At 36.0% G+C, this 27856-nt stretch overlaps 1 protein-coding gene across 1 annotated transcript in view; it reads left to right on the top strand.

Annotated features, from left to right (window-relative positions):
• Positions 1–27469, top strand: part of MAGT1 (magnesium transporter 1) — a 58810-nt gene extending 31341 nt beyond the window's left edge. Inside the window, exons 4-10 of the mRNA XM_045879817.3 lie at positions 12529–12669; positions 13282–13422; positions 14494–14583; positions 15222–15285; positions 20387–20461; positions 23259–23349; positions 25465–27469. Of these exons, the coding sequence (XP_045735773.1) occupies positions 12529–12669; positions 13282–13422; positions 14494–14583; positions 15222–15285; positions 20387–20461; positions 23259–23349; positions 25465–25480 (618 nt within the window). The 3' untranslated portion in view covers positions 25481–27469. The remainder of the gene's footprint in view (positions 1–12528; positions 12670–13281; positions 13423–14493; positions 14584–15221; positions 15286–20386; positions 20462–23258; positions 23350–25464) is intronic.
• Positions 27470–27856: the final 387 nt, after the last annotated feature.

Here is a 27856-nt window from a genome sequence, read left to right as displayed (position 1 = left end):
CATTATTGCAAATGACAAGATTTCATGCTTTTTGATGGCTGAGTAATATTCCATCGTGTATATACCACGTCTTATTTATCCATTCATCAGTTGATGGACATTTGGGTTCTTTGCATGTTTTGCTATGTTGATAATGTTGCTGTAAACATCAGTATGTATTTAAATCTTTTAAATACCCCTTCAAATCTGTATTTTTGTATCCTTTGGGTAAATCCGGTAGTGCAATTGCTGGGTCATAGGGTAGTTCTATTTTTAAGTTTTTGAGGAACCCCCATGCTGTTTTTCAGAGTGGCTGCACCAGTTTGCATTCCCACCAACAGTGTAAGAGAGTTCCCCTTTCTCCACATCCTTGCCAACACCTGTTTTTCTTGTGATGTTAATATTAGCCATTCTGACAGGTATAAGGTGGTATCTCATCGTGGTTTTGATTTGTATTTCCCTGATGATGAGTGATGTTCAACATCTTTTCATCTGGATGTCTTCTGTGGGAAAATGTCTGTTCATTTCTTAACTGGATTATTTGTTTTTTGGGGTGTTGAGTTTGAGAAGTTCTTTATCAATTTTGGATACTAACCCTTTATCAGATAATGTTATTTGCAAGTATCTTCTCTTACTCCATAGGCTGCCTCTTAGTTTTATTAATTGTTTCCTTCCTAGGGAACATTTTCAAAAGCTTATTTACCATTCGTACATCTTCTTTAATGAGATGTTTGTTAGGTCTTTGGCCCATTTTTTAATCAGCTCATTTGTTCTCTTACTGTTGAATTTTAAGAGTTATTTGCATATCTTAGAGAACAGTCATTTATCAGATGTGTGTATTGCACATTTTTTCTCTTTGTCTGTGGCTTGTCATCTCACTCTCTTGACTTTGTTTTTCACCAAGCAGAAGTTTTTGATTTTAAGGAAGTACTACTTACCAGTTATTTCTATCATGGATCAAGTCTTTGGTATTGTATCTAAAAGTCACTATATCCATGGTCATCTAGGTTTTCTCCTATGTTTCCTTCTAGGAGTTTTATATTTTTTCCTTTTACATTTAGGTCTGTGATCCATTTTGAATTAATTTTTGTGAAAAGTTTAAGGTCTGTGTCTAGATTAGGTGGGTTATTTATTTATTTATTTTAGCTCATGGGTGTCCAGTTGTTTTAACACCATTTTTTGAAAAGACTTTCTTCATTTATTTTTATTTTTTAATTTATTTATTTTTAGAGAAGAGAGAGAGTGAGCAAGTGGGGAGAAGGGCAGAGGGAGGGAATCTTCAAGCAGTCTCCCCACTGAGTGTGGAACCTGACGTGGGGCTCAATCTCATGACCCATGAGATTATGACCTGAGCCAAAACCAAGAGTCCAATGCTTAACTGACTGAGCCACCAAGGCGCCCCCCTTTCTCCATTAATTGCCTTTTCTCTTTTGTCAATGATCAATTGACTATATTTATGTGGGTTATTTCTGGGTTTTCTGTTTGTGCCGTTGATATATTTGTCTGTTTTTTGGCCAATACCACACTCTTGATTACCATAGCTTGAACCTGGGTAGTGACAATTATCCAGTTTTGCTCTCCTTCAGTATTATGTTGGTTTTTCTGAGTCTTTTTCCTCTCCGTGTAAACATTAGAATGACTTTGTCAATATCCATAAAATTACTTGCTGGGATTTTGACTGGGCTGCATTGAAACTATAGATGAAGCTGGGAAGACATCATGACAGTATTGAGTCTTCCTATCCTTGAACATGAACTATCTCTCCATTTCACTAGTTCTTCTTTTTTTAATATTTTATTTATTTGTCAGAGAGAGAGAGAGAGAGCACAAGCAGGGGGAGTGGCAGGCAGAGTAGGCAGAGGGAGAAGCAGGCTCCCCGGTGAGCAAGGAGCCCAGTGCAGGACTCGATCCCAGGACCATGGGGTCATGACCTGAGCCCAAGGCAGCCACTTAACTGACTGAGCCACCCAGGCGTCCCTCGCCAATTCTTTGATATCTTTCATTGGAGTTTTGTTAGTTTTCCTCATATTGATCTTGTACTTATTTTGTTAAATTTATACTTAAATATTTCATTGGGGGGGGATGCTAATGTCAGTGGTATTGTTTTTTATTTCAAATTTCTCTTGTTCAGTGCTGGTATGTATGAAAGCAATTGACTTTTGTATATTGAATTTGTATCCTGTCACCTTGGCATAATGGCTTCTTAGTTACAGGAGTTATTTTGGTTGATTCTTTTGGATCTTTTACATAGATAATCATGTCATCCATGAACAAAGACAGCTTTTTTTCCCTTCCTTCCCAATGTATATGCCTTTTATTTCCTTTTTATCTTATTGCATTAGCTAGAACTTCTAGGATGATATTGAAAAGGATTGGTGACAAAGGCCATTCTTGTACCTGATCTTAGTAGGAAACCTTGGAGTTTCTCATCATTAAGTATAATGTTAGCTGTAGGATTTTTGTAGACATTCTTTATCAAGTTGAGGAAGCTCCCCTCTAATCCTAGTTTACTGAGAAATTTGATCATGGATAGATTTGGATTTTGTCAAATGCTTTTCCTGTATCTATTGATAAGATAATGTGATTCTTTTTTTAGCCTATTGTTATGATAGATTGCATTAATTGATTTTTAAATTTTATTTTAATTCTAATACAGTTAACATACAGTGTTATATTAGTTTCAGGTGTACAGTATAGTGATTCAGCAATTCCATACATCATACAATGCTCACCACAAGTGTACTCCTTAATCCCCATCACCTGTTTCACCCATCCCCCCACCCACCTCCCCTTTGGCAACCATCAGTTTGTTCTCTACTGTTAAGAGTCTGTTTCTTGGTCTGTCTCTCTCTTTTTTCCTCTGCTTATTTGTTTTGTTTTTCAGATTCCACATATGACTGAATCATATCCTTCTCTGGCTGACTTATTTCACTTAGCATTATGCTCTCTAGCTCCATCCATGTCATTGCAAATGACAAGATTTCATACTTTTTTATGGCTGAATTATATTCCAATGCATACATATACCACATACATGTACTACACCTTCTTTATCCATTTGTCTATTGATGGATACTTAGGCTGTTTCTGTATCTTGGTTATTGTAAATAGTGCTGCTATAGACGTAGGGGTGCATGTATCCATTTGAATTAGTGTTTTTGTATTTTTTGGGTAAATACCCAGTAGTGCAATTACTGGATGATAGGGTAGTTCTATTTTTAACTTTTTGAGGAATATCCATACTGTTTTCCACAGTGGCTGCACCAGTTTGTACTCCCAATAACAGTGCAGGAGGGTTCCTTTTTCTCCACTTCCTCACCAACACTTGTTGTTTCTTTGCATTAATTGAGTTTTAATATTGAACCACCCTTGCATGCTTGGAATAAATCCTCATTGGTTGTGGTATATAATTATTTTTGTACATTAATGATTTAATTTGCTAATATTTTGTTTAGAATTTTTGCATCTGTGTTCATGAGAGACCTCAATCTATAGTTTTCTTATGTCTTTGTCTGTTTTGGGTATGAGGATAGTGCTGGCCTCGTAGATTGAACTGTGTGTATTCCCTCTGCTTTATCCTCTTTTTTTTTAAAGATTTACTTACTTAATTTTAGAGAGAGAGCTGGGGGAGGGGCAAAGGGAGAGGGAGAGAGAGAATCCCAAGCAGACTCTCTCCCGAGCATGGAGCCCAAGACCGGGCTTGTTCTCACAACCCTGAGATCATGACCTGAGCCCAAATCAAGAGTTGGACACTTAACCAACTGAGCCACCCAGGCACACCCCCCAAGTCCACTTTCAAATAACACTATACCACTTCATGCGTTGTGTGAGTAACTTAAAAAAATATTCCTAACTTCTGTCTCCCATCCCTTGTATCATTTCTGTCATTTATTTCATTTATATTTAAACATACATAAATGCATACACAATTGAATACATTGTTAGTATTATTTTGAATAAACTGTTATCTCTTAGGTAAATTTAGAATAAGAAAAATAGGGGCACCTGGCTGACTCAGTCAGTGGAGCATGCAGCTCTTGATCTCAGGATTATGAGTTCAAGCTCCACATTGGGTATAGAGATTACTTAAAAATAAAATCTTTTTTTTAAAGATTTTATTGATTTATTTGCGAGAGAGAATGAGAGAGAGAGAGAGCACATGAGAGGGGGGGAGGGTCAGAGGGAGAAGCAGACTCCCTGCCGAGCAGGGAGCCCGATGTGGGACTCGATCCCGGGACTCCAGGATCATGACCTGAGCCGAAGGCAGTCGCTTAACCAGCTGAGCCACCCAGGCACCCCTTTTTAGGTTTTTTATTTATTTATTTGACAGAGAGAGACACAGCGAAAGAGGGAACACAAGCTGGGGGAGTGGGAGAGGGAGAAGCAGGCTTCCCGTGGAGCAGGGAGCCTGATGTGGGGCTCTATCCCAGGACCCTGGGATCATGACCTGAGCCGAAGGCAGAAGCTTAACAACTGAGCCACCCAGGCGCCCCAAAAATAAAATCTTAAAAAGAAAAAGAAAAGCATTTATTTTATTTTCACTTATTTCTTCTTCAGTGCTCTCCCTTACTTTATGTGGATCTAAGTTTCCGACCTTTCTTATTTTCCTTGTCTCTAATGAACTTCTTTTAACATTTCTTGCATGAAATTCCCCTAGTTTTTGTTTGTCTGAGACAGTCTTTTTTTTTTTTTAAGATTTTTATTTATTTATTTGACAGAGAAAGACACAGCGAGAGAGGGAACACAAGCAGGGGGAGTGGGGAGGGAGAAGCAGGCTTCCCGCCGAGCAGGGAGCCTGATGCGGGGCTTGATCCCAGGACCCTGGGATCATGACCTGAGCTGAAGGCAGACGCTTAACGACTGAGCCACCCAGGCGCCCCTGTCTGAGACAGTCTATTTCTCCTTCACTTTTGAAGATAATTTCTCAGGGTGCAGAATTTTAAGTTGGTGGGTTTTTTTCTCTTCACACTTTAAATATTTCACTCTCTTCTTGCTTGCATGGTTTCTAAAGAGAAGTTGGAAGTAATTCTTACCTCTCTTCCTCTCTGAGTAAGATGTTTTATTCCTCTGGCTTCTTTCAGGGTTTTTTGTTTTTTTTTTTTTTAAATCTATGACTTTCTATAGTTCAAAGATGATATGCCTGAGTATCTTTTTTTGGCATTTATTCTGCTTGATGTTCTTGGAGCTTCCTGAATCTATGGTGTGGAGTCAGATGTTAATTTGGGGAATTCTCAATCATTACTGTTTTAAATATTTCTTCTATTCCTTTCTCTCTTTTCCTTCTGGTATTCCCATTATGTGTATGTTACATCTTTTATAGTAGTTGACCTATAGTCCTTGGATATTCTGTTCTGTTCTTTTTAGTCTTTATTCTCTGCTTTTCAGTTTTTGAGGATTCTGTTAATATATCCTCTAGCTCAGAGATTTTTTTCCTCAGCCATGTCTAGTGTACTAATAAGCCCATCAAAGGCATTTTTATTTCTGTTACAGTGTTTTTCATTCCAGCATTTCTTTTTGGTTCTTTTTTTTTTTTTTAAAGATTTTATTTATTTATTTGAGAGAGAGAATGAGAGAGAAAGAGAGAGAGAGCATGAGAGGGGGGAGGGTCAGAGGGAGAAGCAGACCCCCTGCTGAGCAGGGAGCCCGATGTGGGACTTGATCCTGGGACTCCAGGATCATGACCTGAGCTGAAGGCAGTCGCTTAACCAACTGAGCCACCCAGGCGCCCGTCTTTTTGGTTCTTTTTTAGGATTTCCATCTCTCTTTTTACAGTGCCCATTTGTATTTGCATGCTGTATAATTTATCCATTAGAGCCATTAGCATATTAACTATAGATTTAAAAAATTCCCTGTCTGGGGGCACCTGGGTGGCTCAGATGGTTAAGCAACTGCCTTCGGCTCAGGTCATGATCTTGGAGTCCCTGGATCGAGTCCCACATCGGGCTCCCTGCTCAGCGAGGAGCCTGCTTCTCCCTCTAACCCTCCCCCGTCTCATGTACTCGCTCTCTCTCTCATTCTCACTCTCTCAAATAAATAAATAAATCTTTAAAAAAAAAAATTCCCTGTCTGATAATTCCAACATCCTTGTCATATCTAGTTTTGATACTTGCTCTGTGTCTTCAAATCATGTTTTTTTTTTACTTTTAGTATGCCTTGTAATTTTTTTTTCATAGCCAGACATGATGTACTGGTTAAAATGAACTTCTGTAAATTGGCCTTTAGTAATGTGGTGGGAAGGGGGTACGTTCTATGGTCCTATGATTAGGTCTCAGTCTTTTAGTGAGACTATACCCCTGGACTATGAACTTCACAAGAGTTTCTCAGCTTTTTCTCCCCCCTTAGGGGACAGGATAGCATCTTCTTTCATTTGAACTAATACAGTAGCCTTTCAACTGGTTCACTTACCACCATCCATATAATACACTCTCCCTATTACCTCTATAACAGTTTCCAGGGGGTTTTTTGGAGAGTATTTTTTTAAGCTTTATTTATTCATTTAAGAGAGGGAGAGAGAACGTGCATGTGAGTTGGGGGAGGGGGCAGAGGGAGAGGGAGAGAATCTCCAGCAGACTCCCCACTGAGTGCAGAGCCTGACACAGGGCTCAATCCCAGGACCATGAGATTATGACCTGAGCTGAAATCAAGAGTCGGATGCTTAACCAACTGAACCACCCAGGCATCTCTCTATAGAGTATTAATAAGAATAATTGGGGAAAATTAAATTTGGGAACCTTGAGGGTAAACAAAATTAAATTTTATTTTTTACATCAGAGTATCATGATCTATGAAGGATCTGAGGGCTTTATTCTACTTATAAGCTAATGAGTTAGCCTGCTATGGTTTCATAGATACTGGCAGAAGAAATGATACTCCTGGGTCGGAGTTAAAGGACTATTATTCACAGCAACAACGGTATACAGAGTATCAGCACTTTCTTGCACCATTTCCCTAAGCCCCACTTTCCATAGGACGATGCAATGAAGGCCAATGGTTTGCATTATGGGAGAGTATCTCCAAGCTTTGGGAAATCCTTCTATAAAGGGTTGTAAGCATGCATGCCCTTTGGTTTGGAGGAGGTATATTTCTATCTTCTAAGACTATACAAACACCCTTGAGAAAATCATCCAGAACAAAGGTAGTCAATTCCTCGGCATGCAGCATGTGCAGAAACACAAGAAACCTATGGAGAATTGTCTCCCAACACAGGACTTCTCATAGACTTTAACATGCTGGTATATGTTATCTTTCAAATCCAGTAGTGGGCTGTGATATGCAGAATTTCCCAAATTATTGGACTATTTAATGGAGGATTTTGCTTATATTCTATGGAACATACTTTTGAAAATAGTGGCATATAAAAAAAAAAAGAAAGAAAATAGTGGCATATAGACTAAAGCCAAAATTCCTTAGTTTTCCATTCATTCACTCTTTACTACAGACACGTAACCACCTTTCTAATATTTATATTACATCATACACTCTTATTTCAGCATCGTTGCTTGTTTCCTACAACATGAAGTATCCTTACTCCCTTTCTCTCCTCTCTTAAAATTCTACATACCTTTAAGCCTCATTTCAGATACTCCCTTGCAGCCTTTTCAGATCCTCTAGATGAAATGTGAATCATCCCTTTTCTTGTGTTGCCATACTATTTTCTTATATTTCTATTATACATGTATCCACATTCTACCTTATAGTAGAATTAGCCCTATAGTTATTTGACGGTTCCTCTTAGAATATAGTCACTTAATTAAGAGCAGAGTCAACATCCTGTAGCTGTCAGTGTTGAGTACATAATGGGTGTTCAGTAAATATCAAACAGCTTAATGTTCCCATTTTACAGTATGTCATTGTGCCAGTCATATTCCAGTCACAGCCCCATAAATCAAAACCAGTACATTTATAAAACATGCTACAACCCAAAAGATTAGTGCATTTAGCCTTTATTAGACCACAGGAAACAATTTCTAGAGTTTAAGAAATTGCTTTCTCGGGCACCTGGGTGGCTCAGTTGGTTGGGCGACTGCCTTCAGCTCGGGTCATGATCCTGGAGTCCCGGGATCGAGTCCGGCATCGGGCTCCCTGCTCAGCAGGGAGTCTGCTTCTCCCTCTGACCCTCCCCCCCCCATGTGCTCTCTCTCTCTCTCAAATAAATAAATAAAATCTTTTTTAAAAAAAAAGAAAAGAAATTGCTTTCTCATTGTCTGTTATTCAAGTTGGGATTGTTTTAGAAATTAAAAACTAATTCCACTTATTTTAACAATATACACAAAGAATTTCTGTTAGTGATTTATAAAAATACAAAACTAGTTTTCTTCTACATCAAATAGGTTTTCATAATTGATTCCCATTTTAGAACTATGTTTAGAGTTAGTTGTATAAGGATGGTAGTATGTCCATTTGTGGAAGAAATTCAAATCTTGGGACGCCTGGGTGGCTCAGTTGGTTAAGCGTCTGCCTTTGGCTCAGGTCATGATCCCAGGGTCCTGGGATCAAGTCCTGCATCAGGCTCCTTGCTCAGCGGGGAGCCTGCTTCTCCCTCTGCCTGCCGCTCCCCGTGCTTGTGCATGCGTGTGTGCATTCTCTCCCTCTCTCTCTTTCTCTCTCTCTCTCTCACAAATAAATCTTTAAAAAAAAAGAAATTAAAATCTTTCTCCAAATAGTAGTGTCATATGCCACAGTATATGTGGGAAAATATATATAACACGTAATGTGCTATCTTTGCCAACCTTAAATATAAAATTCACTAGTGTTGAGTACACTCATATTGTTGTGCAACCAATCTCCAGAACTCTTTTCATTTTGGAAAACTGAAACTCATTACACATTAAATAATTCCCCATTCCCCCTTCTCACAGCACCTGGCAACTACTATTCTACTTTCAGTCTCTATGAATTTGACTACTGTAAGTACCTCATATAAATGTAATTGTATGGGGCGCCTGGGTGACTCAGTCTGTTAAGAGTCTGTCTTCACCTCAGGTTGTGATCCTAGGGTCCTGGGATCGAGCCCCACATCGGGCTCCCTGCTCAGTGGGGAGCCTGCCTCTTCCTCTCCCTCTGCCTGCTGCTCCCCGTTTGTGCTCTCTCTTGCTCTCTCTCTGTCAAATAAATAATAAAATATTAAAAAAATAAATATAATTATACAATATTGGTCTTTTTGTGACATTTGTATTATGTCCTCAAAGTTTATCCATGTTGTAGCATGTGTCAGAATTTTTTTTTCTTTTTTGAGGCTGAATAATGTTCCATTGTATGTATATAGCACATTTTATTTATCCATTCATCTATTGATAGACACTTGAGTTGCTTCCATCTTTTGGCTATTGTGAGTAATGCTACTGTGAACGTAAGTGTACAAATATCTCTTGGAGACCCTGCTTTCAATCATTTTAGGTATATACACCCAGAGTTGAAATTCCTAGATCATGTAATAGTTCTATTTTTAGTTTTTTAAGGAACCTCCATCTTGTTTTCCGTAGTGGCTGCACCATTTCATACTCCCACCAACTGTACACACAGGGGTACCAGTTTCTTTACATCCTCATGTAAAGTTGTTTTGTTTTGTTTTGTTTGATAGTAGCCATTCTAATAGGAATAAGGTAGTATTTCATTACAGTTTTGATTTGTATTTTCCTAATGATTAGTGATGTAGAGCATCTTTTCATGTGCTTGTTGCCCAGTTTATCTCTTTTTGAGAAACATCTATTCACATCCCTGCCCAGTTTTTAGTCTGTTTAGGGTTTTTTGGTTGTTGTTGGGGTTTTTTGTTGTTGTTGTTGTTGTTATATTGTGGATATTAACCCTTTATCAGATATATGATTTGGAGATATTTTCTCCCATTCCATAGATTGCCTTTTCACTCTGTTGATTGTATCTTTAGTCTACAAAATATTTTTAAAGGGCTGATTTGGTATAAAGTTGTTACACTAGTAATTATGAAAATACAAGTTACAAGAATGGTGATGTACAATATTTGCCCATTATATGAACTTCTGGTAAAAATATAGAGAAATAGATACCTTCCTAATTGATGGGTAGAAGTATAAATTGGTACAGCCACTTTGGAAAGCAAGTTGACTCTATCCATTTTAATTTAAAACATTTCTACCCTATGACCTAACAAGTCCATTTTTTGGAGAAAAACTCTCACCAGATATACAGGAAGATATATATGTGGCTGTTCATTGCAACATTATATTTATTTGGAAAAAACTAAAGTCCAGCAATAGCATAGTTACTTGGTAATCTATAAGAGTGAGGTTAATACACACACACACACACACACACAAACACACACACACTATCACGGATAGATCCCTCACACATGGCTGCATATAAAAAGCAATTTGTAGAATATTATAGTTAATATGATACCATTTGTGTTAAAGCAGACGCAAAGCAATATTGTGTTTTCTGTTAGTATACACACATGTATATGAATAAATTCAGAACGGTCTAGAAATAATAGTGGCTGCTAGAATTGACTGCAGTTGGTCCTTATAATCCTGTAACTTTTTTTATTTCATAAGGGAAATGGATTCATATATTACCTAGATTTTTACACATTTTTTAAAAAATCCAAAAGTGGTATAGTTAAATATTGAAGATTTTGTCCTAAGGGCACCTGGCTGGCTCAGTTGGAAGAACATGAGACTTTTGATCTCAAGATCGTGAGTTCGAGCACTCCCACATTGGGTGTAGAGATTACATATACACATACATACATACAAATAAAAAAAAAAGATTTTGACCTAAAATTTGGGTAGCAGTTTGGTGGAGTGAACACGGTCCAGGGTCTGGTTCTTAGCTTTTCAGACTCAGAAATTGATTTTTTTTTTTTTAAAGATTTTATTTATTTATTTGACAGAAAGAGACACAGTGAAAGAGGGAACACAAGCAGGGGGAGTGGGAGAGGGAGAAGTAGGCTTCCCGCTGAGCAGGGAGCCTGATGTGGGGCTCGATCCCAGGACCCTGGGATCACGACCTGAGCCGAAGGCAGACGCTTGACGACTGAGCCACCCAGGCGCCCCCAGAAATTGAATTTTTAACAATGTAGCCGGAATTTATCTAGTTCTGGAGACCTTGTGCACACTCACCAAACTAAAAATCTGTCAATGAATCGTGGATCACCACATCCAAAACTAATGATGTATTGTATGGTGACTAATGTAACATAACAAAATAAAATTAAAAAAAAAATCTGTGGACGTTGGTAACTAAAGGACTCAGCTATTAATTCATTAATTTGCCATATTATACTGCCAAGGAGACCAAAATAATCATATCCATTAATCACTATACCCTCCTTCCTTATGGGAAAGTCTAAAAAATTACTGTTAGAGGGTTCTATTGTGAGTATAGAATCAAAGCAAGGGAGTTGGATTGTTTTATTGTCTGATGTCCTTAAATTATAAATGTCTTATACAAGCTAATCTCCCTTATAGGGTTACCTGTTGAGGGGACCTGAATGTTTGCATCTGTTGGTCAGCATCTTTTCCCTGGACTTAGACTTTTTCTTTCCTACAAATACAGTTATATCGGGAAAGATATAATGCAGATGAGTCAGTTATGGTTTCTTTACCTAAATAATTCCAATGTTGTCTTCTTTAAGCATACCATGGTCACATAGAGAATGTGATGCTTATCAGTAAACATTTATGAAACTTTTAGAATTAACTATTTCTGCATATGACTATTTTGTATTCTTTTTTTTTTTTAAGATTTTATTTATTTATTTGACAGAGACAGCGAGAGAGGGAACACAAGCGGGGGGAGTGGGAGAGGGAGAAGCAGGCTTCCCGCTTAGCAGGGAGCCCCATGCGGGGCTCGATCCCAGGACCCTGGGATCATGACCTGAGGCGAAGGCAGATGCTCAATGACTGAGCCACCCAGGCGCCCCTTGTATTGGTTTTCACTGCAATTTTAGAGCGCTATCTTGTTTACTCCCGATTGAGAATGTACTCTATTTGGAGCTTACTTCAGCTACAAAAGGCAGTTTTAGTTCTTGCAAATGTATTTTTTTTTACATAATTTCTGAACAGATTAAAATGTTTGTGATATGGGAGATTTTCCATTCTAAAGGAGTAGAGTGTACGTTTCTTAGCCAGGAATTAATATTTGGTCAGTAAAGTGTACTAATTAAGGTCACAGGCAGTCTTGGGTTTGAATCCTAACTCCACCATTTTTCATTTTCCTTAGGCAAATCACTTGACCTACCTAAATCTGGGCTTCCTCGTCTTTGTAAAATGCCTAAATTTCAAGGTCGTATTTGCTGTTAAGATTATTTTCTTTTTAAATCTTTTTTTTTTTAAGATTTTATTTATTTATTTGACAGAGAGAGAGATAGCGAGAGAGGGAACACAAGCAGGGGGAGTGGGAGAGGGAGAAGCAGGCCTCCCGCGGAGCAGGGAGCCTGATGTGGGACTCGATCCCAGGACCCTGGGATCATGACCTGAGCCGAAGGCAGACGCTTAACGACTGAGCCACCCAGGCGCCCAAGATTATTTTCTTGATAACTTATATTTTCATGGACTTCTTTTTATTCAGCTAAACATGAATTCAGCTCCAACTTTCATCAACTTTCCTGCAAAAGGGAAACCCAAGCGAGGTGATACATATGAGTTGCAGGTGCGTGGTTTTTCAGCTGAACAGATTGCCCGGTGGATTGCTGACAGAACTGACGTCAATGTAAGTTTCCCTACCTTGTAGAAAGTTACTTTTCCATTATCCACTTCCAGTCTTAGTGGGAGGTCCTAATTGGTCTCATCCCCATATCACTGAGGTGGTAATGGTCTGGCAGCCCCTTCATAAATAGCATTTAATAGAATCATCCTGATGAAAGAGTGAAATTATAAAACATTTTCTATTACCTTATTGGATTCAGCATGGAAACCACTCTTTTGACCTTATTTATTAAGTCCATGGACTATCTAGTGATACTTTGCAAATAATTCTTAATCTAAAAGATGTTATGTTGTAGTTAAACAGAATATTGTACCTATCCCATCCCATTTTGGGATACATTGTAGACTATTTTGATTAGGATGAAAAGAAGTATGATTTTTCCTGAAAATATAACCACACTAATTTTTTGAAATTTTTGTTTAAATTCCAGTTAACATACAGTGAAATACTAGTTTCAGGTGTAAAATATAATGATTTAACATTTCCATATAACACCCGGTGCTCATCACAACAATAACCACACTAATTTTGATTGCTTTCATTTTGAATTAGTTTGACCTATATAATTAACAAGTAAATTCCATGCTTAAAACATTTTTCTTTCCTTTCCATTAGATTAGAGTAATTAGACCCCCAAATTATGCTGGTCCTCTTATGTTGGGATTGCTTTTAGCTGTTATTGGTGGACTTGTGTATCTTCGACGAAGCAATATGGAATTTCTCTTTAATAAAACTGGATGGGCTTTTGCAGCTTTGGTAAGTGAATTTTAGAACAAAAATTGTTTGCATATATACAATATTGTATGTCAAATATATATAAATTAAAAATTTTTATAAGCTTAAAATAAAAGACTAATAAGATGTATTTTAAATAACAGCATCCCTATATTTGATTTTTTTCAATAGAATTTACACATTTCTCAGGAGTACTGTCTTGTGTAAATGAAGACAAAAGTGTTTCAAATACTGATACAGTAAACTATTTAGGAGATAATTATTTAAAGAACTATGATAATTTGGGCGCCTGGGTGGCTCAGTTGGTTGAGCGACTGCCTTCAGCTCAGGTCATGATCCCAGGGTCCTGGGATCCAGTCCCACATCGGGCTCCCTGCTTGGCGGGAGGCCTGCTTCTCCCTCTCCCACTCCCCCTGCTTGTGTTCCCTCTCTCGCTGTGTCTCTCTGTCAAATAAATAAATAAAAATCTTTTAAAAAAAAAAAAAGAACTATGATAATTTAAATAATTCTGTATTTAGATAAGTAGTAAAAAAACAATGATTTTTAAATACTTTGAATGTAATAAATATATCTAGAAGGGTAACAACCTCAGAAAATAAACCACCTCAAAACTTTTTAAAAAATTGTTTGCATACAATATTGTATTGTTAGGTAGCATTTTGTTTTATTTCCTACCTGTGAGAGGGATTTTATATATTTTTATTTCATGCCTTAAAATCAGTTTGTTTCCTCCAATATCTTATTAGCATGGTCCGAGTTTGGAGGAACTTGTACTCCTTTTTTGTCCAACCTAAATGATAGAATGTCACCCCTAAGAAAATATGCAATTCTTTTGAAAATATTCTCATAAAAGGCTCTTCAGTTTTCAATTTTTAAACATCTTTCAGCTTATTTATAGTTTTAAAATAGGGGTTTCCTTTTGGAGTATTATTGATTCTCATGAAATACAAGCCTTAGTCAAAAATTATTCATCTAAAAAAATTTGTTCATGTATTACTTGAGCAGACATGCTTTTTCATAAACCTGTTAATCTGATCAGTATAGGAGCAGCTGCACCATGATATGAGTATTTCCTTAATTTTTGTTTCCTAGTGTTTTGTGCTTGCTATGACATCTGGTCAGATGTGGAACCATATAAGAGGACCACCATATGCTCATAAAAATCCGCACACAGGACATGTGGTAAGGGAAGTTCAGAATTTCTTTCCATTATATACCAAAGTTAACCTTAATAATTATTATCTTGTGACACCATTGCCGAGATGTGAAGGAACTAGGTTTAGTTTTGACTTTTCAATCTGTCTTGGATGATGAGCTTCAATTTCTGAAACGTGCTCTTAAAAGTGGAAAGTTCTTTATCCTTATCACATTTGGTGAGTCCTTCTGACTAAGCTGGCTAAGAATGAAAGTCAGCTTTCAACTAAATAGAGTTGAAATGCTCAAGTACTTGCACATCTCCTGTTTCTAGCCACTGTGCGAAGTATTATTAGATACAGTGATAACAAGAAAAACAATCTTTGTCTTCATGGAGTTTACATTATTGTACCTCATGGTCTTGTACACTGAAATATTAGGTTTCTCATATATTCTGTTGTTGAGAACATAGTATAAGTACAATGAAAAGACAAATGAATAATAAATAACACAGAAATAGTGTTTATTTTTGTCCAGTTTATTGATGAATGCCACAGACCCAATGCTTATATACATCAGGTGAATTAATAATTTCATAGGGCTCAAAAATAGCCCATTTTAGGATTAGAATACCAAAAGTTAATGTATATTTAAATACTTAATTTTGTCTTTTTTCCTCCCCCCAGAATTATATCCACGGAAGCAGCCAAGCCCAGTTTGTAGCTGAAACACACATCGTTCTTCTGTTTAGTATCCTCTTTTTAAAATAAGTCCTTGGTGCTGCATTTTAATTTATCTATCTATATGTTTTTATTTATATTGCTCCTGTTTTCTGGATTGCAGGACTTCCTAAATCTGTGGGTCAGTACCCTTAATTCATTTTAGAAAATGTTTGGGCTACTGTCTCTTCAGGATTGTTTTTCTCCCATTTTCTCCATCTTCTCCATCCATGGCTTTCAACTGAGAGCCTGATGTATGAACCTTGTCATTCTTTCTGGTAGAACCTGAACCTTAATCATGGTCTCCTTAACACTGGAGGACTACCAAAATTCTTCTCTCCTAAGCTTTGTCCTAACTTTGTGAATATAATTATATAAAACGTTTAGGATATTGGAATATTCTTACTTTTTCTTTCTGCCTAAAGGTTAAACATTACTTAAGGCTTCACATACATTTGGAGCAGATTGCAAGCCTATTGAAATACTGCATTTTTTTCCTTTCCAAGTTTTAATTTAGATTCCAGTTAGTTAACATACAATGTAAATTTAGTTTCAGGTGTAGAATTTAGTGATTCAACACTTAAATACAACACCCAGTGCTTATCACAAGTACCCTGCTTAATCCCCATCACCTATTTCACCCATCCCCTCACCCACCTCCCCTCTGGTAACCATCAGTTTGTTCTCTATAGTGAAGAGTCTGTTTCTTGGTTTACCTCTCTTCCCCTCCTCTGCTGCCATTTTTGTTTCTTAAATTCTGCACATGAGTGAAATCATATGGTATTTGTCTTTCTCTGACTGACTTATTTTGCTTGGCATAATAGTCTTTAGCTCCATCCACATCATTGCAAATGGCAAGGTTTCATTCTTTTTTATGGCTGAATAATATTCCATTGTATATATACTAATACTTCTTTATTCATTCATTAGTCAGTGGACATTTGGGCTCTTTGTGTAATTTGGCTATTGTTGCTATAAACATTGGGGTACATGTATCCTTTCGAATAAATATTTTTGTATCCTTTGGGTAAATACCTAGTAGTGCAATTGCTGCACCGTAGGGTAGTTCTATTTTTAATTTTTTGAGGACCTTCCATACTGTTTTCCAGAGTGGCTGCACCAGTTTGCATTCCCACCAACAGTGTAGGAGGGTTCCCTTTACTCCACATCCTCGCCAACATCTGTTGTTTCCCGTGTTGTTAATGGTAGCCATTCTGACTGGTGTGAGGTGATATCTCGTTGTAGCTTTAATGTACATTTCCCTGATGATGAGTGATGTTGAGCATCTTTTCATATGTCTGCTGGCCATCTGTGTCTTCTCTGGAAAAATGTCTGTTCATGTCTTCTGCCCATTTTTTAACTGGACTGTTTTTTGGGGGGTGTTGTGTTTTATAAGTTATTTATATATTTTGGATGCTAACCCTTTATCAGATATGTCATTTGCAAGTATCTTCTCCACTCCATAAGTTGCCCTTTTTAAAAAAAGAGTTATTTATTTATTTTTAGAGAGAGAGTATGAGTGAAGGGGAGGGAGGGGGAGAGAGGGAGAGACAAAGAGAGAGAAAGAGGAAGACAAGCAGACTCCCTGCTGAGTGCAGAGCCTGATGTGGGGCTTGATCCCACAACTTTGAGATCATGACCTGAACAGAAATCAAGAGTTGGATGCTTAACTGACTGAGCCACCCAGCCACCCCCGTAGGTTGCCTTTTAATTTTGTTGATTGTTTCTTTCACTGTGCAGAAGCTTTTTTTCTTGATGAAGTCCCAGTAGTTTATTTTTGGAAATAAAGCATATCTTGTAAATTTGGTTAATTGGATACAAAATGGGAATTTTTTTCGGGGTGATATTTTTTCCCTTATTTTGTTTTTGCTTCTTTGGTAGTGGTTAGGAAGATTTGGGTGATACTTTCTGAGCAATTATTTTGCTAGTTGCTGTGAATGTATGATTTGTCTAAGGAGTTTATAGTATTGGGATAAACAAAGGTTTACAGGTTATAAGAAAGGCCCTAAATGCTGTATCACTAGGTGTGAGACAATGAATAAAGCTATTTAACTTTGTTAGGGGTAGGAAACTTTAGGGAAGACTAAAAATCCTTTTTTTTTTAGTGGTCACAAAGCCTAAAAACTCAAAACTCAAAAGTTACCATGTTAAAAAAAAAAGTTACCCTGTTAATAAGAACAATAGAATGAGACTACTACTAACTAGTAGTTACGAGTTTAGAAAATATCCACATATTTATCATTATTTTAATATTGTATAATTTAATACATGATTAATAAAGCAAACTATATGAGTTGCTTGGTCCACTAAGCAGCTTTTAAACTTGTATTTTAAACTTTTTATGTGAATTACTATATTCATGCAGAAATGTTCACAATTCATAAGTGCAGTGTACAGTTTGATAAATTTTCACAAAATGAACACAACTGTGTAACCACCCAGTTGATGAAATAAAACTTCACTCATATCCCAAAGCATCCCCAATCTCATCACCCCCTCCTGATTGCTACCTTCCTACCCAAAATTAACTACTCTCCTGACTCCTAACAATATGGATTAATTTTACTTATTTTTTAACTTTACACAGATGGAATTATACTTTAAATATATTTAAATTAAAAAAATAAAACAGATTAGAAAATTTTCACCCATGTTCTGAAACCCTAATATTAAAATCTAGGTTTATTTTTGCATATCCTCTTGCATTCTTTGCTTAGTTGTGTCTTTTTGGGGGGAAGCTCCTTTTTTTGTAGTTACAGACATTGTGTGCAGTTTGGTTTCCTAACATAAGCATTTTCTATATGGTTGTATGACCTTTATAGTTACAAAAGTTGCATGAGATTTACAGATAAATAAGAAAATATGGGCAAGGAAAAGGAAAAATAGTGATCATTCTTAATGTTTATATAATGGGTATATCATAATTCAATTATTCTTCTATTGTTGAATGTTGCAAAGAATGTTTACTTGGATATAAAAATAATTTGGTGGGACACTTGGGTGGCTCAGTCGGTTAATCATCTGCCTTCAGTTCAGGTCATGATTTCTTGGTCCTCTGATCAAGCCCCACATTGAGCTCCCTGCTGAGTAGGGAGCCTGCTTCTCCCTCTCTCCCACCCCTGCTCATGCTCTCGTTATCTCTCCCTCAAATAACTAAATAAAATCTTTTTAAAAAGTACCCTGTGACAAAAGCCTATAGAAATGATCAATCTTTACATGTATCTGGATATAAAGAACCTCGGTTAGAAAAAGTTGTCATTGGAGAAAACAACTTGTCTAAGCAACTAAAAGCATGATGAATGGGCATCATCCCTAAAAAGAGGCTATTGACAACAGTACAAGATGGTAGTGAAGGGATGAATAGACAAACTATAGGGCCAATTACAAATTCAGGCCTTATCCGAACACCTGTTTTTCGCTTTCTGCTTAATCATACCCACGTGTGGTAGCCTACAATGTGCATGTGTGTATGCATAATTGATTTGGGCATTTTTAACTGTTGTTTATGTTCACCAAACTGCAGGGTAAATCTCTTTTTTTTTTAAAGATTTTATTTATTTGACAGAGACATAGCGAGAGAGGGAACACAAGCAGGGGGAGTGGGACAGGGAGAAGCAGGCTTCCTGCAGAGCAGGGAGCCCGATGTGGGGCTCGATCCCAGGACCCTGTGATCATGACCTGAGCAGAAGGCAGACACTTAATGACTGAGCCACCCAGGTGCCCCTCTTTTCTACCAAAACATATGGTATTTGCTTTAAAATTCAACTTTGCTTATTTTAGCATTCAACCATGCCACGTGTATCCTATTTGCATGAGTAGGTATATTTTTGTATTTATGTAGTTTCCATAGTAAGGTGAATAAAAGTGAGGTGATGACATATAGGATTCTCTTTTTTTATTAGAATAGGACAAACTTAGGTAGTTGAGTAGTAATTTGCGCTTTAGAGGTTGATTGTTGAAATTTTGGAGAATTTTTGAGAAGTTATTTTTCAAATAAAAATGAGTTGCTGTTCTCTTCAAATGGTGCACAGTTCAAGTGTATTCATTTTTGGAGGGTGGTTAAATATGCAAAAAGGCTATTTAATGTCTTAAAATATATCAGAGCACCTGGGTGGCTCAGTCGGTTAAGCGTCCGACTCTTGATCTCAGCTCAGGTCTTGATCTCAGGGTTGTGAGTTCAAGCCCCCAAAAAACAAAACAAAATAAAATATATACAAGGTTGGAGCAATAGTTGCAAGCATGTCCAGGAAGGTTATTTCAAAATACATGTCAGGAAAACTCATACTTCATCTGTAAGTTATAGTGGGGTGGACATTTGTTTAAGATACTGATTTTTCATTTGTACAGATGAAGTAATTTTCCAACTTTAATATTTTTATTATACCTTCATAGTAAATAATTGTCATGCTGCATAGATACAAGATTCCCTATTTTATATTTTTAATCACCCATCTTTTTTATTAAAGTGAAATTCACCTAACATAAAATTAAGTATTTTAAAGAGAACAGTCCAGGGGCGCCTGGGTGGCTCAGTTGGTTAAGCGACTGCCTTCGGCTCAGGTCATGATCCTGGAGTCCCTGGATCAAGTCCCGCATCAGGCTCCCTGCTCAGTGGGGAGTCTGCTTCTCCCTCTGACCCTCCCCCCTCTCATGTACTCCCTCTCTCTCATTCTCTCTCTCTCTCAAATAAAAATAAATAAAATCTTTAAAAAAAAAGAGAGAACAGTCCAGTGACGTTTATTTTTATTTATTTATTTTTAAAAAATATTTATTTATTTGACAGAGAGAGAGGTTTGACAGAGAGAGAGTACAAGCAGGGGGAGCAGCAGAGGGAGGGGGAGAAGCAGGCTCCCCGCTGAGCAGGGAGCCCGATGCGGCGCTCGATCCCAGGACCCTGGGATCATGGCCTGAGCCGAAGGCAGACGCTTAACCAACTGAGCCACCCAGGCGCCCCTCCAGTGATGTTTAGTTTAATACATTCATAAGGATTCCTTACTTTAGTAACAGTTTTTTTTAAATTGAAAGTTGGAGATCTATATATTCATTGTAATTTTCTTCATGAAAGAGTAGGAATATTAAAGTGGTATGTCTTTTGTGTCTGTATGAATTTCTCCTTAAACAATTTTTCTAAGATGGTGGGGTTACCTTAGGGATGGTGCTGTTATGTGAAGCTGCTACATCTGACATGGATATTGGAAAGCGAAAAAGTAAGTTATATATTATGCCAAAATGTAACAATTCTACCTTCTTTTTTTAGAATATATATATATATTTTTTGTTGTTATGTTAGTCACCATACAGTACATCATTAGTTTTTGATGTAGTGTTCCATGATTCATTGTTTGTGCATAACACCCAGTGTTCCATGCAATACGTGCCCTCCTTAATACTACCTTTTTAATTTGATTTTTATTTTTTATTATTGAATTATAGTTGACATACAATGTTATATAACAGTTCTGTGTTTAACACAGGAAAAAAAATATCCTCTTCATCACTTCCCCCTCTTAGTTATATTATTTTACTACTTTATTATTTTAAAAGTAACATATACTTATTGTAAAAAATGGAGGAAATCAGAGTGTGAAACATTTGGGGGGAGAGTTACCCATTATTCCATCACTGAGAAGCTAAAAATTTTAATGTTTTAATATAGTTTCTTCCATTTGTAAAAACATATTTAAAACTGTATAAAATTTTGAATCTTGTACCCCCCTCTTTTAACTGGAGTTAAATAATTCACTAATATTTTCCTACACATAATTTTAAATTTGTACCCTATGCTGTAATTTAACCATTCTGATTCTGTTAAACATTTAAGGTTTTTTTCTAACTTCTATTATAATAAATATTTCCTTAGTGACTATTGTAGTATATTAAGCTTTATTCTCATTTCATGTTAATTCCCTAAGGTAGATTCCTAAAAGTAGAATGACTGTATAGTCCTCTGTATTAGTATTTTTAATCCCCTTGATGTTTTAAACTGATGATGCTAAATTGTTTCCTCAGATATTATGATAGTTTAGATTCCTACTAGTGGTATTTAAGAATGCTTGTTTAAAAAAAAAAAAAAAAAAAAAAAACGCTTGTTTCACAGTAACTTTGTCAGCATTAGCTAAGCTCATTAAAAGTGTGTGTGTGTGTGTGTACTTGCTAATCAGATAAGGGGCAAATGTTACAGTATTTTGTACTTCTTTGGTTATTAATGAAGTTGAATATTTTTCTAAATGTTTATCAGCTGTTGTGTTTTCCCTTCTATAAAAAGTCTTTTTGTCTTTTGCCATTTATCTATTATTCTTAGCACTTTTTCTCTTGGTTTGTATGGACTTTTTATATATTAAAATATTCACACATTGGTATTTGTTGCAAGTAAATGCTAACAATGTAATTTTATTTTACTTACATAAAATACGTTTAAGTCAGAGTTTTCCTTGTATGGCTAAAAAGGTAAATGTCACGAATTAACCTAGCTAAGTATAGTCTACTTTTTCATTTGAAAAAAGATGATGAGATTGGATTTCAAATTTGGGGATTCTTATTTTGCTGAATTGAAATGAATTTTTGCATATTGCAAAAATAGAGCTAATGTATCAATTTTTTTATCCAGTCATTATACATCCTTTCATTACCTGACTTTTAAAAACTTGCCTATTTCAGTATTCATTATTGGGAAAAGGCCCTCTGGGTACTACACTGGTAGTATGAATTTAAATTATAAAACATCTTGGTGACATATATTAAAATAATCACAAATAATAATAACAAATACTTAAACATTTATTATGTACCAGAAACTGCCCTAAAGACTTTTAGATATATTATGTGAAAAAAGTAGAATACAAACATAAATACACTGATACTATATATATACACACATAGGTGTGTGCATGTGTGTATTTAATTAGATAAGAAAGACTTCTACAATGGTCATGTGTTAATACTCATTAAAAGATATATTTAACATTTACATTTTAGCCCCTAATTATATTATGTGAAATTTTAAGAAGGAAAAAGAATTGTTCCCTAAGTATAACAAGACTACAAGTTGTTTTTAGTCGGCCAGTAAGTATGTTTCTTTAGAACTTCCACTGCCATAGCACACATGCTTTCCCATATCCCCACCTCTATGCTTCTTAGCCAGTCTTAGTCTGAGGACTTGAAGAGCCTCAAGTTATGAGAATCATGGCTGAGCATTGTGGGGTCAGCATCCAGAGGTAAGATTGTTAACTGCTATGCTAAACCAGAGCATATGAGATTAATGGAGAGAGCTATGAATTTAGAACTAGGATTCGTGGTATTTTCACCTCATTATTCAAAGGAGGAATCCATGTTGAATGAGTTCCTTACATAGGCAGTGTAGTTACCTGTAAATGAATAAAGTACTTTCAAGTGAGGGTGTCACAATGATGTTGTTAGATGTCTTTAAAACAATATCAATACAATAAGGCCACGTTTAAGGCTTTAGAAGAAATTTAATAAGTGAGTGATTTTCTTGTCAGTAGTAGAATTTTCTAACACTAAATTCTTTTTTTGTTTAAAGATTTATTAGCATGAGCATGCTCACATGAGTGGAGGGAGGGGCAGAGGGAGAGGGAAAGAAGCAGGCTCTGCTGAGCATGGAGCCTGACTCGAGGCTCTATCTCACAATCCTGAGATCATGACCTGTGCTGAAATCAAAAGTCAGATGCTTAACCTGCTGAGCCACCTTTGCACCCCTCTAACACTAAATTCTTGACTGTGATGACTTTAAAGGAATTTATTATTTCATACAATTAAATTGCACAGGTGTATAAATGGAACTACTCTATTATATTGTAATGGGTCAAATTAATTGGGAAGGCAGAATCCTAAAGATTTAAGAATGGGCATGAAAATTTTTGGAAACTTGAGGTTTACCACTAAATTATGTCCCTTGCTTTTCACTCTTGGAAATGTGACTAAAATTTATGCCCTAGTTCTTTATTATACTTAACATGCTCATTTTACACTTTTGTTTTTCTGCAGTAATGTGTGTGGCTGGTATTGGACTTGTTGTATTGTTCTTCAGTTGGATGCTGTCTATTTTCAGATCTAAATATCATGGATATCCATATAGGTATGATTATTTTATACTATTATATAGTGATTACCTATACTTACAATGATTAGAGTTGATGTTGCTTTATAATATTTTTTTTTTGCTTTACCTCCAAACTATTCTAGCTTCTAAAGCAGACATAGACTTTAACTTAGGTATGTTGCATGTAAAAGTTAACTTAAGATAATTATGATATAGTGGACAATAGTCTGTGATTTCTCACGAACATCTTTGAGGGTTATTCTGACATCACCTAATTTAATCTAGAAATCTAAAAAACACTTAATGATTAGAATATTTATACCTTGTCTGCATACTCTACTTTCTCTTGAGCAAATTATTTTTTAATGTTTTTTAAAACTTCTCACACCTCTACTTTTCAGGGCTCTTTAGATGGCATAAACAGAACATTTGATTAGAATCCAGTTTATAGAGAGTATAGGAAAGAGTGTTTAAGAAGATCTAAATGTCTTGAAATGTTCATAGAGATCTCTAAGGCTCAGGGAAGAAATTACTGTCCTGGTCCTAAATTCTTGATTTTATTCTGTTAATAGCCTTGAGAAAGGTACCTACATAATGGGGGATGTTGTGAATTAGTTTTATAATATGAGTGCCAGGTACCATAATTCATGTTCTTTTTTTTTTTTTTAAAGATTTTATTTATTTATTTGACAGAGAGGTAGAGAGAGAACACAAGTAGGCAGAGGGAGAGGGAGAAGCAGGCTCCCCGCAGAGCGGGGAGCCCGATGCGGGACTTGATCCCAGGACCCTGGGATCATGACCTGAGCCTCAGGCAGCCGCTTAACCTACTGAGCCACCCAGGCACCCTCATGTTCTTTTAATACAACATTGTCTTGTTGTATAAAGGATTGTGAACAACTAAAGATAAACTATATCAAGTGATATTTTTGAGAGACAAGTTCATTCTTCATATTACCTTTAATGCATTTTTAGTAGATAAGTTTTTTAAACATTTCATTTACTTATTTAGAGAGAGAGAGAACATGCACACAACGGGAGGGGCAGAGGGAGAGAGAGAATCTCAAGCAGGCTCCATGCCCAGTGCAGAGCCTGACACGGGGCTGGATCTCATAATCCTGAGATGATGACCTGAGCCGAAATTGGACGCTTAACCAAATGAGCCATGGAGACGTCCCTTGAATAGACAGTTTTGAATAACTCCCTGGTTGATTCATTATATTGTGACATTCCTGGATGCCTTTTGATCAATGAACAACATAAATTAATCTTTTTGCATTTTTTTTCTTCCAAACTTAATTTTATTTCTTTTTAAGTTTTTACTTAAATTCTAGTTAGTTAACATATGGTGTAATACTAGTTTCAGGTGTACAATTTAGTGATTCAACACCTCCATACAGTACCCAGTGCTCATTACAAGTACACTCCTTAATTCCTGTCACCTATTTAACCCATCCCCCCACTCACCTCCATTCTGGTAACCCTCAGTTTGTTCTCTATAGTTAAGTCTTTTTCTTGGTCTATCTCTCTTTTTTTTCCTTTTGCTTGTTTTATTTCTTAAATTCCACATATGAGTGAAATCATATGGTATTTGTCTTTCTCCAACTGACTTATTTCACTTAGCAGAATACTCTCTGGCTCATCCATGTCATTGCAAATGGCAAGAATTCCTTCTTTTTTATGGCTGAATAATATTCTATTGTGTATGCATGCCACATCTTCTTTATCCATTCATCAGTTGATGGACACTTGGGCTGGCAAATGTAAATTAATTTAAGAACAAAACCTACCAGAACTTTGATTCTTGATTTATTCTTCTGTGTATTTATATTTTAAAATAATTTCTCCTCTATAGAATATTAACTGGGATGCAAGGGTAATCTTGCTGGGATTTCTATTGCTTATTTCATCACCATGGTTGATCGAATTATTAATCAGTGTCTCTCTTCATGAGATTTTTTAACAAGTTTATGTCTATTTCCTTCTCTCCTAAGACTATCTTGATATCTTGGTGTTTATCACTTTTTGTTATTAATACTAAAAGTTTATTATACATCCACCCAAATGGTCTTTTGTCTAAAGTCAAGATATTTATTAGAAGTAAGGCTTGTTGTTTTTTCAGAGACTAATAGATTCTTAATATTTTTGTTTCAGCTTTCTGATGAGTTAAAAAGGATCCCAGAGATATGTAGACACTGGAGTAATGGAAATTGAAAAATGAAAAGAGTGTGTGTGTTTGAAAAGAAGAATGAAATTTGTGTATTTTGTATTACCTCTTTTTTTCAAGTGATTTAAATAGTTAATCATTTAACCAAAGAAGATTTGTAGTGCCTTAACAAGCAATTTCTTGTCGAAATCATGAAGTATTTGGATACAGTTCTCGTCTTAACCTTCCCTTCCTGATGAACTAGTTAATTTAGTAGAATTAAGTACATTATAAAAATTTTATAACTACATTTTAATTAAAACAAGGTTCAGAACTGCTTTAGTTAACTATTGGCCATCTGATTTTATATTATCTTATCCAAAGGTAGGGGAAAAAAAGTCCTGACCAGGTGTTCCTACATAAGCCTATTACAGACAGATGCATCAGGAATGCATTCTTAGCTGTTCCATCTTTGCATGTATGTGTATACTTTGTATATCTTTCCTTTTGGTCAGAGAAATCGTTATGTACTATGTGATCTTCTGACACGTCTAGCCTTTAGAAAAGATTAGCCGGTCCTCCCCCTCCTTTCATGTTTCCTACTGAAATACAGTGCTAGCTATGCTTCTTGGTCGCTGTAGACATTAAAAAGTCTAAATACAGGATTATGATTTCTGCATGAGTGTGGTGTTAACTACTTTTGTTTGGAAAGATTTCAAGTTCATCCTGTCTCCTTAATTTATTTAAGGTAGGTTCCTCTCTAATAAAAATGTAGCTTAGTGCTAAAATCAGTGTAACTTAAAAATGGTCTAAATTGTTTCTACAAATTAGAGATTGTCACTTCATTTGTACCCCACAGAAAAAAAATAGGTTCATCTAGTTAAGTCGATTTCTGTATTACAGTTACAACATATTTCATTAACCCTTGTATTTAGGAAAAGAACTCCCCTAGATTGGGAAAAGCATATCCTGATATATTGAGTTGTTGCTTATGAATAGAAAGTAAATTGTTTCTTGAAAGTTGTTATGTTTTTGCTATTATTTTAGCCTTCATTCTTTCACTTTAAGTGGAGAAACAGTAAACATTTGAAGAGGTTTTATTTGAATTTTGTCTTTTTTTTCTGTGAGTGGAAATAACCATATATGCTAACCAAATTTTTGTGAAGAATGAAAGTTGATGGTTATCATTAGATCTAGCCATAACCTCCCCCATAGTTATGAAGAGTATCCTGAAATTTCACTATTATGGAAATATAATAATGACTGTGAAAAAATTTTTAAAAAATCTTAGAAGTATTACATTAAAATAATACTTTGCCTACTACTATTTACCATCTAATAACTTTCCCATGTGGTCTAGAAGTCTTATATAATAGAGATTTGCAGAAGAGATGAATATAATTGCCTAAGAAGAAATGTTTTATGTGGATTTTTTGTTTTTGTTCCAAGATTTGGCAGGTCAGGGCATATAGTTGACCTTTTACTCTTTAGTGGATCCACTTTTTGTTAATTACTTCCCTATAAATTGTGTGATTCTGGATTCCTTACTGCTGTTCTTGTAATTGTCTCAGGCCAAATAAGTTTATGCTGTGATTCTTACGAGATTTGTATGAAGATGCCCTGATTTGTACAGACTGACCAGGGTAATACTACTGCCATGTAATCTGTATAGCTTCAGATAATGTGCCATGAGCATTGAAAGAATGACACTTTTTTGTATTTGTTTTGTCTCCCTTAAGAGCACATTCTTCTTGTGCAAGGAGAAGAGTTGCATTCTGGCTAAAATCTGTAGAAAGCAGATTTACTAAACTTAGTTACTTTTGTGGAAGTTTTGAAATTCGCTTTCATCTGAAGTGCCTTAAGTAGACTCTTAATTTACTTTTCTAGTAATGTTTTAAATATTTCTTACGCATTTTAAAAATACTATTCAAAATGACACATTGTAGTAGCAAAGATAACCAAATGTCTGGCTGTTTGCTTTTTGACCATATCAATAAACTTTTACAATCTAAACTCTTAAGTTTTTTTATTAACATGTGAAGAGGGGTTAATTTAAAACACTAAATTAGGATTGTAATATTAGGTTATTTCATTTTTTAGAAAAGATTATTTGAGAGAGAGAGAGAGCATGCTCACGAGCAGGGGGAGGGGCAGAGGGAGAGAGAGAGAATCTCAAGCAGATTCCCTGCTAAGTGTAGAGCCTGATGCAGGGCTCTATCTCACAACCCTTAGATCATGACCTGAGCTGAAATCAAGAGTCAGTCACTTAACAGACTGAGCCATCCAGGTGCCTCTAGGTTATTTAATTTTGAGAATATAATTAAATTTCTTATTGTCCTAATGACAGTAAATTTGATAGGCCAATTTCCTTAAGTATTTCTAAATTGAGATACATTCTTC

The sequence above is a fragment of the Mirounga angustirostris genome, unplaced genomic scaffold, assembly GCF_029215605.1.
Source record: "Mirounga angustirostris isolate CCGP_5_RB_7025 unplaced genomic scaffold, mMirAng1.0.hap1 SCAF_11, whole genome shotgun sequence".
In the NCBI taxonomy this organism is placed as follows: Eukaryota; Metazoa; Chordata; class Mammalia; order Carnivora; family Phocidae; genus Mirounga; species Mirounga angustirostris.
This window is presented reverse-complemented; position numbering and strand designations above follow the sequence as displayed.